Here is a 13,559-nt window from a genome sequence, read left to right as displayed (position 1 = left end):
CATGAGGCATTTCATTACCATTAACAAACAAAAGTCTAATTACAGGCTATTCCATTATTCCTGTAATGGTTTAATACAATATGCATGTCTATATTAAAACTGCATGCATTTTTTTTAACCTTAAAATAACAATTTAAAATAATTCTGATACACTGACTTCTAATAAGATGAACGGATTGTCTTCTGTTTTACGCTCCCCGCTTAAACGTCTGTTGTAGGAGTAACGTTATGTAAGTTTGGGGAGCTGAAAGAGCGGATTGTGCGGTGGCCGAGAGCTCAAAGCGCTGCAACTTCAGAAAACACATGCAAATAGAAAAAGCACCAGCAAATCAAGAAAACATCTTAATCAATTTGACAACACATGCGCTGCAAATGCTCACAACACAATCAAAAAAAGAAATGCATTGCAAATGAAGAAAGCACCTGCAAATTAATTAAACAACTTCATCAATTTTGCAACATGTGCACTGAAAAATGCTCACAACACAACCGTAAAAAGAAACGCAATGCAATTAGAAAAAAACACCTGCAAATCAAGAAAAACATCATCAATTTGACAATACACGCACTTTATTGGGTTGTGTTTTGAGCATTTGCGGGTGTTTTTTTTTTTTCTATTTGCAGGATGTTGAGCTCTCTCGGCCACCGTAGTATTGCCTCATGACTACTGGTTTCGTCTGGTCAGAGGAGAACTGGTCCCCAACTGAGCCTGGTTTCTCCCAAGGTTTTTTTCTCCATTCTGTCACCGATGGAGTTTCGGTTCCTTGCCGCTGTCACCTCTGGCTTGCTTAGTTGGGGTCACTTCATCTACAGTGATATCGTTGACTTGATTGCAAATAAATGCACAGACACTATTTAAACTGAACAGAGATGACATCACTGAATTCAATGATGAACTGCCTTTAACTATCATTTTGCATTATTGACTCCTTTTTGTTTAAAGCGCTATATAAATAAAGGTGATTTGACTTATGATTGTGCTCTTTTATCTGGGTTTAAACTTTTATAACAGAAGATTGAGTGAATTCAAACACTGCTCACTGAATCTGGTGTCTGTCGCATGACTGATGTGTGTGAGCTCAGTCTCAGCTTCATTCACTGGTCCGAGCGGCTTAATTATTTCAGCGACCTTTCACCTTTCACCAGACACTTTATTAACGTTAAGTAATACTTATTTAAACCGTTTGCTAGTATTTCAGCAAATGTGTTAACTTATTAATGCTAATGAGCAAATGGGAATAAGTTAGCATATTCATTTCCAATCGATCTGATTCTCTGGGGAAGAAAACAAAAACTGACAAAATAGTTTTAGGATTTAATTAACGTTTCAGTATACTTAATGTTATAACAGTTATAGGGGTGCTCCGATCACGATCGGCCGATCATTAATGCGCATCTCGTCAGTAAAGCCGGTTTTCTAATCAGCGGTTAATTCCATCAGGTGTGTGATTTCACATAGAGCAGCTGTTACTACACAGAGCCGTTGTTAACTGAGAAGATGGGCCAATAAACGCTGAAAATTAACGTGATTTGCGCATCTTCTCTATTAACAACGGCTCTGTGTAGTAACAGGTCCTCTATGTGAAATCACGCACCTGATGGAATTAACCGCTGATTAGAAAACCGGCTTTACTGAGGAGATACGCATAACGATCGGCCGATCGTGATCGGAGCACCTCTAAACAGTTATATACATCATGAAATTATATTAACAGTTACTCACCTTCCATTATCAGGCAGGTTGCCGCTGTTGTCCACTGAGTCGCTGAAGCGGGAAGCATATTTAACACAACAGTTGGGTCAAAACTAAAAATAACCCAACGGTGAAAAAAAATGACCCAACAAATTTTCATATAACCCAACACAGTGACCCAATATGTGTAACCCAACGGTTGGTTTAAAAAAACAACCCAACGTTATAAGTGTTGAAGTCGTGGCAATAACACGACTGAGGTGCCCTTGAGCAAGGCACTGAACCCCAAACTGCCCCCCGGGCGCCGCAGCATAAATGGCTGGCCACTGCTCTGTGTGTGTGTTCACTGCTGTGTGTGTGTGCACTTCGGATGGGTTAAATGCAGAGCACAAATTCTGAGTATGGGTCACCATGCGATTAATCGCAATTAAAAGACTGAAACTTTTTGGATATGTAAATGTAAAATGTAAATAATTAATGTAAACTCAAGACAAAGAAACTATTTAAATTCAAAATATGATTGTTTATTGGAATTTTTGTTTAACTTGTAACACAGATTTTCTCATGTAAACAACATACCTGCAATAAACCATCAATATCCTCCAAATTAACTGTTGGCTTGAAAGCCATATTTATTACAGAAATAAAAACACAGGCATGTAAGTACCATTTGAATTTCAAAACAATCAATGCCAATAAAAAACAAAAATGATTTCCATGTTGAATTCTAAGTGGACTGCAAAAAAATTCCAAAGTATAGTCATTGCCAGTGCTTTAAGTGGGCCGGTACGCACCGGTACTCAGTACCGCCACTTCCAAATATAGCTCTTGAGCGTACCGCCACCTCTCCGTGCGCCCAGAACGTGCTTGTAGCGTAACGGTACGCTCATTTGGACATCTGTTTTAATAGAGGTTTTAATCTTTTACCTGCACTGCCGATTTTCAGAGCGCCCTTCACAATGCAAGCTTCCTAATTCATCCCACCCAGAGCAGAAACTACATTACCCATTCACCCTTAAGTTATACAAGTGAATAGCGCATGTGTCGCTTTTCCCACTGTTAAGTGTCAACAACTCAACGTGGCCGGAGAAGGTGTGTGAAACTCGTTGTGAGTTATACTAAAGCAAAATCTTGAGTATTTATTGTCTGATAAACATTAAAAACTGTCTGCGGAGGTTGAGTCGTCCTGCAGCCCCCGCTGGCTGCTCATTGGATGCAGCATCTTTTTTCTAAATTCTAAAAAAATACCGTAGACGGCAAGGCACAAATTTAGATATTCATTTATCTAATTAATCTATAGCCTATGCACAAAGACAATATGATCTTTTTGTCCCCTTTTTGTTTTAAAGCTTGATGAAGAGAGAGAGCGCAAGTTGCTGCAGCTGAGGAGGACAGTGATGCACGCGTACAGGAGTGATTGACAGTTCGCGGCACTGTGTACAAAAAATACTCCGCTACACAATTATTTCGTTATTTTCGTTTAAGCTTATTAACGTTAGCGTTACAGAAAGGTCTGATTTACGCACTGTTACAGTCATTGTTTTTTTTGTTTTTAAACAATGACATTTGAGTTCATGATTTTAATGTTGCTGTTTCTTGTGGCAGACTAAATGTAGAGTAATGTTTCTTGTGGCAGACTGAAGAGTAATCCGGCAGAGTTTTATACTGAAACTTTCCGTCTAAAAGTCCTTCCTTGGTCTTATCCATATTTCTTTGCACGTTGAACACACATAGGCCACAACTGGAAATAAAAAAAACTGCAACCGCGTTAATTGCGTTATTTTTTTTTAACGCGTTAAATATTTCAAATTAATCGAATGAGTTAACGCGCTAATTTTGACAGCACTAATATATATATATATATATATATATATATATATATATATATATATATATATATATATATATATATATATATATATATATATATTAAAGTGGAAATCAGTTTATTAAATTAACTTGACTTACTGCTTCACTTCCACTTTAAAGGGATATCTGTGGTTTTCATTATTTATTTTTATTTACTATTTATAATTTTTGTCCAATTACTTGCCTGTCAGTTGAGCTTGTTGCAAAACCTTCTGCAGTGTTTACATGTTTATTACTGCATAAAAATTATTAAAATAAAAAATTAAATAATTTTATTAAGTACAAGTTGATTTTAAAATGCACCTAAATTTTTTTTATTTTGTGTTTTTAAGCTGAATAAAAGACTATTTTTCCCTACCTATATTTCTCATTTAGTCATAAAAATCTTATCTCGTCTCGTTCCTGTGAACCCAGTCTTGTGTCTCGTCTCGGGCATGTGTCTCATCACACCCCTAGTATCGAGGGTGTATACAAATATATTTTTGATTTTTTCACTTTTGTTTGAAAGAAATTAAAGATATAAAATATTCATATATCATAAATAAAGACAAACCATTATGTAAAGTTAAAGTAAAAAAAATAAATAATAATGTCTACGTATGGTACAATTAATAATATGCACTGTGTAAGTCTTAGGCCATTAGTATTTTCACCAAAAACCAAATGGTTTTAAAAAATCTCACTGGATTATTATGAATTGTTAATGGAAAAGAGAATGTTTGGAAATGCGGCCAACTATGGTGACTAGGGATGCATCGATCCGATACTTGGGATCATTATCGGCTCCGATCCTGGCATTTCCTGTGGATCGGGTATCGGTCAGACAAGACCGATCCAGGGAATACTATTCTGTGCTATTGTTGAGCTCCACGAAAGGCACAAAAACATTATAAAGCACCAAAACGTTTTTGTGCACTATATTTCAAGTATTCTGAAGCTGTTCTATAGTTCAGTGTGAGGTACAGAATAATAGTGAAGTCATTAAATTCAAGTTCACATAAACTCTTCTCTCTCCGCTGCGGCTGTCTGTCACCCTTCATTCAAACAGTCAAAACCATGAAACTTTCTTCAAGAGCACACAGTAACTGAGCTTTATAACTGTTCAAAGTAAAGGCTCATTAAACTAACGCACAGATTTAATACACTACGTAGCAATATCTCTTGCCTTTGTACTAGTGATGTCTGGTTCGCGAAAGAATCGTTTGATTTGACCGGTTCTTCTTAGTGAACCGGTTGAACCAGTTCATCAAATAACACTGAATCGTTTGAACCGGTTCGCGCCTCCAATAAACAAAAATCCACAATTTATTTAGTTTTTAACATGGCCAACTCTCCCTCTGAGTTAAAATAAACCAATACCACTGAGAAATTCATTTACTCAAACGGTTTATTTCAACTCAGAGGGAGAATTGTGGATTTTTGTTTATTGGAGGCGCGAACCGGTTCAAACGATTCAGTGTTATTTGGTGAACTGGTTCAACCGGTTCACTAAGAAGAACTGGTCAAAATGAATTGCTGAACCAACTGTTTTCATAAAGACAAATTATTCAGTGTGACTCCAGTGGTTTCACATCAGTTTGGCCTATTAGGTCGTTTTATATAGTTTGAAAGCCATTGTTTCCTAACACTTGTACTTCTCAATTAAAATTTCTCATTATAACATACACTGTAGCATCACATAATACAACCATATTAACAGCTCCTAATTGTATTCCCAAAAGATTAAGAACATACAAATTTGTATAAATACAGCAATATGTTTGATTCACTGATCATATGTAAACATTTATGTGTGAAAAAAAAATTGTTACAGAATATATATAAAGATCACATGGTGTGTATTGTTCACCATCCAATTAATTTTATTTTTATTTATGCATTCATTGTTAAAGAGCAGGTCATATGTATTTTAAAGTGTCCTAATATTGTGTTAAAGCCTCCTAACATGTTTAAATACATCTAAGGTCAGAAAACATTGTAATTCTTTTAGAACATACGTTTAATATTAGAATAATGTTTCAATGATTTAGAAACGATTGGTTTGAAGCAGTTCTGAGCTTAAGGTCTGTAAACCCCGCCCTTCCATCAGCCTGCTCTGCTCTGATTGGTCAGCTGGCCAAATTGTGATTGGTCTTTCCATATACAATGCGTGTCAGAAACTAAACACGCATTTCTATTATAAATATTTCCAAATGCAATAAGGTTACAAAAATGTCATTGATATTACCTTATCAATTCGATCCCAAGTCTGGGGATGATACCGATTCTCAACCTGAAGATCGGAAAATATGACGACTGTTAAGACGGTTCAGAGTCGACTCTTTCTTTTAAGAGACAATATCTTTATTTAGCTTGCACTTTTTTGATGAACAACTTTGCAGACTGTTAACATTGAAGGATAGCTATGTTACAAACTGCAAAAGAGGTATTTTTTAGAAAACCCATATGACCTGCTCTTTAAATGACAAACAATATGATGAAAAAAACACATACATATACCAACCTCATACACAGAAGTGTAAGCATCGCCCTACTTTATCAGTAAAATAATTTCATTTCTCAGTTATGAGCTGGACAGACGCAGCTGCGCACACACACACACACACACACACACACACGCACACACACATGCACACACACACACTATCTACATGTAACTGCAGACAACCACTGAATTCTTGGAAACGATCTTGCACTGAAGGTGTTACTCTGCCTCACAAAGGGTCATAGTGATCTATGCAACTCTAGCCTGAATGCTTCAGGATTAGTACTAAAGCAGCATGACGATATACTTCTCCAATCATCCCAAAAACTGTTGCTATACAATATATGTCCTAATAATATCCTTCAGGCTCTAGTCCCCACCTCTCGCTGAAGGGAGTCTGAACAGGAACACAAAGACACCAAGTTGCCTTACGAGTTTTGTCACTAGTCACACACTCCTACAAGCAATCATCTAAATAACGGGCGTTATTTAATCATTCAGAGAAATACGAAAAACATAAACCAAAAACAACCACTTATAATAAACAATAATGTTAATCCTCATGTAAATAGCAAAAGCAGACATGAGCGCAGCAGAAAAGGCAATACAATCTGCAATAACTGGTTTTAAAAAGAGCTACGGTCACATCAGTCCACAAAAGTCAGGATCGCCTAGCATTGTCTAGGAAAACCAAGTATTTACAGGTGAAGGGGTGTGGTTTCAAGAATGTGCTCTGACAGAGTCATTTCCTCACCAGACACGACTCGTTTACAAATACGCTTGACACTCATGGAACTCATGACTGTGTATCAGGATCACAACATCTACAATCGCATCTGGTATGTCACTGCATTTTATTATATTACTATATTGCTGTCATGTGAACATCTTACTAGGGGTAGGGGGATTTGGAAAGCTTAAAGAGACAAATACTGAATCAAGCAATGTCTTTATGATTTTCTTTAAAAGCAGTACCTCAGTTCAGCTACACTTGTGACTAGTAATAAATTCAACTAAAGTGGCAGACCACAAAATCCGGCTTGTCGGGTTTGCACAAGAGATACATACGTTCATATCACTCATCGGCAGGGTGCTAGTTTAACATTTGACTATAGTACTTGTTTTACAGTAACGTGAATTTACAAATACATTTCTGCATTTATGTTGTTTGAGCTGCAGTGACAATGTCACAATGCCATAAAACGGCAATGGAAAACAGATTTAACATTAGGGTTGGGAATTGTTCGAAATTCTATTAAAATCATTAAAACAACTATCAAAAAATAGTGGTAAGGAAAAATGTACAATACTTAACTACTCAATGCTCAGTACTGTAAATTACTTACTGTCAACTTAATTTAAAGTTTGGCAATGTCAAAATGCAACATATATAACCGTATACAGATCTTCATAAGTAGGGTTGGGTATAGTTTCCGATTCCAATTCTGGTTCCATTTAAATGAACTATTATGATTTTTTTGTACTATTTTACCTTCATTGACTGTAGTATTTCTGGAAGGTAGTAAGTAATGTTGAGTGATTCTTGTCCATCAATCAGTATATGCTTTAAAGTTTATGTTTTTTATGCTATCAATAACATTTTGCTTATAAGCAGGAATAGGATGGTTTGCCAAATAATACCTTGAGGGCTAAGACACTTGTTCATTTCCCTAAATTTTAAGGTATTTCTGTTATTTGGTTTGTCAAAAAACAGTCCAAAAGTGCACATCAATTAGGCCAAAAAAAGCTCATTGTAGGTGCTCTACCAAGCAAAAATGAGAACAAAACATCTATAGGCAAAACCTCAGCTCCAGAGATAGAGAAATGTGTGTGTGACTTTGATGTTTTGTTCAATGTTGTTATTTGGTTGGTGACTCCCCTTACCGGAAACACCGGTGCAAGGCTGATCAGATCACGTCACAACAGAACCACTTTCAGAAAAATGAAACTCACAGTTCCGGTTCTTTTCAAAAAAACAGAACCTGAATAAGAACCGGTTTACAATTCCAAACCCTACTTAACATTAAGGTCAAAGTGTTTATATTTTTGGTTAATTTCAGTTACAGGTGACACAACAGTCTGTTACTTACAAGCATATGCATCAAATTTCACTGACATTTTGTAACTGTTGGAATGCATCACAACAAATGACATTTACAATACACTTACATTTATTCATTTAGCAGACGCTTTTATCCAAAGTGACTTACAAATGAGGACAGTGGAAGCAATCAAAAACAACAAAAAGAGCAATGATATATAGAGTGGTATAACAAGTCTCAGTTAGGTTAACACAGTACATGTAGCATGGGCTTTTAAATAATATAGTAAATAAAAAGAAAACAGATAGAATAGAAAAAGAATAGAGCAAGCTAGTGTTAGAGGTCATTTATACACACACACACACACACACACACACACACAATTGCATAATAAATGAAAATAAAATAGAATACAAAAAGATTAGAAAGGTAGTTAGATTTTTTTTTTTAAGAATAGAATTAGAATAGTTAGTGTTAATAAATAAATGACCTGTACATAAATAATAAATAATGCCATTTGTAAATGGTATTAATGGATGCTTTTATGAAGTGTTAGAACAATACAACAATATAACTAATCAGCTGGAACATTTTATGCTATTTTACACAAAACAATAATAATGGTAATAATAACAAAAACATCACAGCACAGGTGAGTGCAAACTACAACCGATATATTTACTCCGACATAGACAGGGATAGTAATAGAATAAAATAGTGTGTATTAATATAACATAACTATGGCCTGAAGCTATTTTTGTGTTTCAGAATTGCACAATTTTGAATAGAGCTCATAAAAGCAATGACTGATCTGGGAATTACTTATCTTTTATGATCTGCCATCTTTTGTCTGCATTGATGAGCCAAACCTCCCTCAGCCATTTCACCATGCTTGCTCAAACATAATGTTTTATTACATTTTTCATGTGTGGTACTAAACATTTTCCATTCCGTTTGAGTGTTTGATCATCATTTGTGTAGATAAGTAATGCTATCAGGGTCAGTGTAGCATCTGATTACAATTGGCCAGTTCTTCAAGTCTGGCCACTTGTGTTTAATGTGGGAACGGGGTATTATCTCTCCTCTCAAATGTGCCGTCACTGCTTCCCATTTAGCCCCATGCATACTGGGGTTTTGTTATCTTGGCTGATAAATCTTTAATAAGAAGCAGAGCATTAAACGTATTGGCAATATTATTCCCTCAGCAAAAAACTAAGAATTTTTGGATTACAGCAGAAAGCTATAAATAATAAGATATGTGACCCACAACGGACTTCATTTAACCAACTATGATAATACAAAACTCTTGGTTTTGGTTAATGTCTGGCATCTGACATCTGGCAACCACAAGCATGAACGCTAGTGAAGATTTGTTAGCAATGCAAGATAACGCAAATGCCAAATTAAAAACACTTTCAGGAAAAGAAATAAGCCGGCCAATATTCTGACGATTATTTGTAATTAATCCATTAAGGTGGATATCGTTATCGAGATAAAATATGATTAATCCTGCAGCCCTATATAAATCTATAAATAAACAGGGTACTACTATTGATGTATTTTATGTTGTAGAATAAGCATGAATATATCTGAATATAAGCTAAATAGAGCACAACCGTTTATCAATAATCATCATGACTAGGCCAAACTTCAAGTTTTATCAAATTTGTCCATAAGGACGGTCTTCTGTTCTGCCTTCAGTAACAAGGGGATATCATTTATTTCAACAGTGACAGAATTTCTTCCTTCATATCCAACAAGGTAAATAGTTTGACACCAATGCAAGAGGACAATAACAAAGTCATATTTTCAGCATTTCCCAGTGTGCCACAATAACAAAAAGAGTTATGGAAAACAAGACAAAAAGAATATTGTCATTGCTTATTTCAAATCATAGAGCAACAATCATCTTAATGGTGCTCACTACAAAAACACCCTACTCCATGTCTGCTCACTGGTGTCCCGCTACCAAAGTATGGGGGAGAAAAAAAAATTCCAGATGCACTTAAAGGGATAGTTCACCCAAAAATTTAAATAACCCCATGATTTACGCACCCTCAATCCATCCTAGTTGTATATGACTTTCATCTTTCAGACAAATGCAATCAGAGTAATATTAAAAAAAGTTTTGACTCCGAGCTTCATAATAAGTGGTTGAGATTTTGAAGACCAAAAAAGTGCATCCATCCATCATAAAAAGCATTCCACACAGCTCCTGTGAGTTAATAAAGGCCTTCTGGAGCTAATCAATTCATTTGTGTAAGATAAATATTCATATTTAAAACTTTATAAACCATATACATAGGTACAGGTGTTCACAGAGTTCATGTTTCAGCCGATAATATAGCATAAGCTCCGGTGAGGATATGCTAATATGTCACAAGAAAACCATTTTTTGTTTACAGCAAATAAAAACCAGTCTCCTCTGGTCTTATATCGAATCCTCCGACATTTTTCTTTACAAATCCTCATTTCGAATACGAACTTCTAATTCATGAATTATATTATGATTAAGATATATAAAGATATATAAATTTGATATTTCAAATGAAGATTTGTTGATTACATTGTTACGACAGAGGGAGGTGAAAAGGGGCTGTTAAAAGGGTCATATGATGCGACTTCAACAAATAAACAAATATTTATTATTATATACCTCTTATTATGATTATTATGATGATGATGATGATTATTATTATTATTTCTTCTTATTAAATCATAATATAAACACTGTAACAAACAGGACAACCAGTATTCTGTGTGCATTGGAAATCATATTTTTCAGATAAAGCCAGGGTAACCCTCATTTTACATACAGCACAAACCTTTTTATATAACCTTTCCATTACTTATTGGCCTAATATAAAAGCATTCGTTATACTTTCTGTATATATGAATTCCTTTGTTTAACATTCTATCTGATTATTAGACAGACTTCTAAATGCATTAGACAGAACTGTTAACAATGACAGTAAACAAGAGAGAGAGTGTGAGCACTGTGTGCGCTCAGGCGCTGACACTCTCAGCACCATCAAAATAAAAGTCCCGCCTCGAACACATCAGCCAAGCAGAAAAACTTATCTGCCGATGCCAATATTGGAAAAATGCCAAATATCAGCCGATATATCGGCTTTGCCTATATATCAACCAACCACTACCTAGGAGGAGGTGGTAATTCTGACTTTGCTACAACAATCTGACACTTCTGAATCAGCTACTCAAAGTAAATTTAAAATGTATTTGTCTTTGAATCACTTTTAAAGAGATTTGTTCAAGAATGCCGATTCATCCAGTAATGAAACAAGTACATATTGAATACAGTTGAATTAAAGAAAAAAAAAATCATATGCACCTACAGTAGTAAATTATGGGGTACTTTTAATTTTTGGCCGAACTATCCCTTTAGCAATCATGCAGTCTATACCATAATTGTATATTGGTCCATATGATGAATCTTACACTCAAAGCATTTGCTTAGTGTCACTTACAGTGGGAGCTATATTTTATCAGCTCTGACCAATCGGTTTTTGTGTTTTCAGAGTAAACAGATCAAATGTTGAACCAGCACTCATCGGAGACCATGATGGCCGTCATCTGGACCCCGGGAATGAACGAGAACAATCCCCATGATGAGACCCTGCAGTACCTGCTCATTCTGTGCTCCAAAGTAACTCTGAACACAATTGTTCTGACTTTCTGGAGGCACAGCATTCTCAAGTCACTCCTGGGGATCTGCAGTGTCTCTATGTACGTGGCAGACATGCTGCTGCTCAGTGCTGTCACCAGCGTGTGGCTCGTCAAAGAAAACCTTCCCACCTCTACCTCGATGTGCTTCATCCTGGCTCATGGATCGACTGTCTACGCCCTGCTTCCTCTACCCATACTCATTGCTGGGGCATTTGACTACGGCAGTTACCCATACCAAGAAGTTAACTTAAGCTCTCAGCGCAGGGCTGTAAGTTACTGCATTGTGGTAGTGCTTATGTGGACATTAGCGTGCGGTTACACCTACAACTACACGGACACACAACCTATGGAGATTTACAAAGACAACGTCAGACTCCTGGTGTGTCGTGTTCATGGATCTAGTGTAGCGTTTCAATTTAGTATGCAGGTATCGATTGCAGTGGCTCTTATATTACTGCTTTATTTTAAGAAGATGATTGGTTGGATCAGAAGAGCCAATAAACTGGCAGCGAAAGATCAAAACTTCCTGAACAGTCAGGATGGGGGATGTGGAAATTCTGAAGTTGAAGAAAATTCCACTCCTCTATTTGTCAGTCTGACTCTAGGTTTTGCATCGAACTGGATGCCCTACCTGTTGATGTGTTTGGCATGTGCCTTGATGGGATTTGTGGTGCCAGCTTATGCCAGTGTCAATCTTCTGTGGATGGCCTGCGCCAACAGTGTACTGGTTGGCATTGCCTTTTGGTTTAGGAGTGATGGGAGTGGACCTTTAGGAAAATTTCCAGATGACACTTGTTTGTGGAAAAACTACTGGCACTTGAGCAAAGGAACTTCACCAACCGTGGACGCAAAGCTTACCAAAAGATTATACATAATTGTTCACAAGCCTGCTATGACTTCTCAAGAGATCTAGCCTAAAATGTTTAAATGCTGGCATGATACTCTGTCTTGCAATCATACATGTTATAAGCAAGTTCAAATCTATAGTAGTGTTGTCAAAAGTCCAGAGTCTACCGACCGAGATACATTTGAAATCTTAAAAACACTAAGGTTTGAGCGCTGTTGAGCAGATTCTTAAACAGCGCTGATTGGTCATTGTTTTCATGTGCTCAACAGATACGCCTGTGATTGGCTTCAGATCCATTTATGTGCAGAAATATTAGGGATCCGCTGATGGATCCATATTAAAAATTTCAGTACCGAATGGTATCGCATTCGAATGGAAGAGCATTAAGTGATGAGCATTGAAGCCAATAACAAATGTTGAGCACGTGAAAACAATGGCCAATCAGCACTGTTTAGGAATCTGTTTAACATGCTTTTGTATTACAAACATTTTGAGTTCCTAGAAGTCACAATGAGAGACAGATATATATATTGTGATTTACCTCTGAGTGTAACATAATTACTGGGGAAAAATGTATAATGAAGACTTGCTTTTATACAATGATTGAATTTTGATGTGGGTGTTCACTCAAAAATGAGTGAATGGTTTATTTAATAAGACCAAATGATTGGAGATGTCGGGCATACATCACCAAAGAGAAGTCATTTTGATTAAACATTATGACAAGGTGAAAGAAGTAAAAAAAATAAAAATTAAACATTTGAAACAAACATGGCTCAGTCACAGTAAGATCTATGCAAAATACTTGCAGAAAAATGGTGCTACATTCACATGTTGCGCCTAAAATTGCATGGAAAACGCTAGATGCTTTCTGCTTTTTCCCCAAAGAGTTCAGGCACCTGCTATTGCTAACCAATCACGACCAGCACTCTTCAT

At 36.3% G+C, this 13,559-nt stretch overlaps 1 protein-coding gene and 1 pseudogene across 2 annotated transcripts in view; one reads left to right on the top strand and one right to left on the bottom strand.

The window, feature by feature from the left end:
* LOC128018102 (peptidyl-prolyl cis-trans isomerase H-like) overlaps positions 1–1,730 on the bottom strand; it is a 12,546-nt pseudogene extending 10,816 nt beyond the window's left edge.
* LOC128018201 (probable G-protein coupled receptor 160) overlaps positions 1–13,559 on the top strand; it is a 17,262-nt gene extending 3,703 nt beyond the window's left edge. Inside the window, exons 1-2 of one of the 2 annotated variants that reach the window (XM_052603568.1) lie at positions 6,790–6,886; positions 11,629–13,559. In XM_052603568.1, coding sequence (XP_052459528.1) covers positions 11,643–12,689 — 1,047 coding nt within the window. In that variant the 5' untranslated portion in view covers positions 6,790–6,886; positions 11,629–11,642 and the 3' untranslated portion in view covers positions 12,690–13,559. Of the gene's footprint in view, positions 1–6,789; positions 6,887–11,628 lie in introns of those variants that run through there. The other variant, XM_052603569.1, reaches the window with a different exon arrangement.

The sequence above is a fragment of the Carassius gibelio genome, chromosome A8 (assembly GCF_023724105.1).
Source record: "Carassius gibelio isolate Cgi1373 ecotype wild population from Czech Republic chromosome A8, carGib1.2-hapl.c, whole genome shotgun sequence".
NCBI lineage: Eukaryota > Metazoa > Chordata > Actinopteri > Cypriniformes > Cyprinidae > Carassius > Carassius gibelio.
This window is presented reverse-complemented; position numbering and strand designations above follow the sequence as displayed.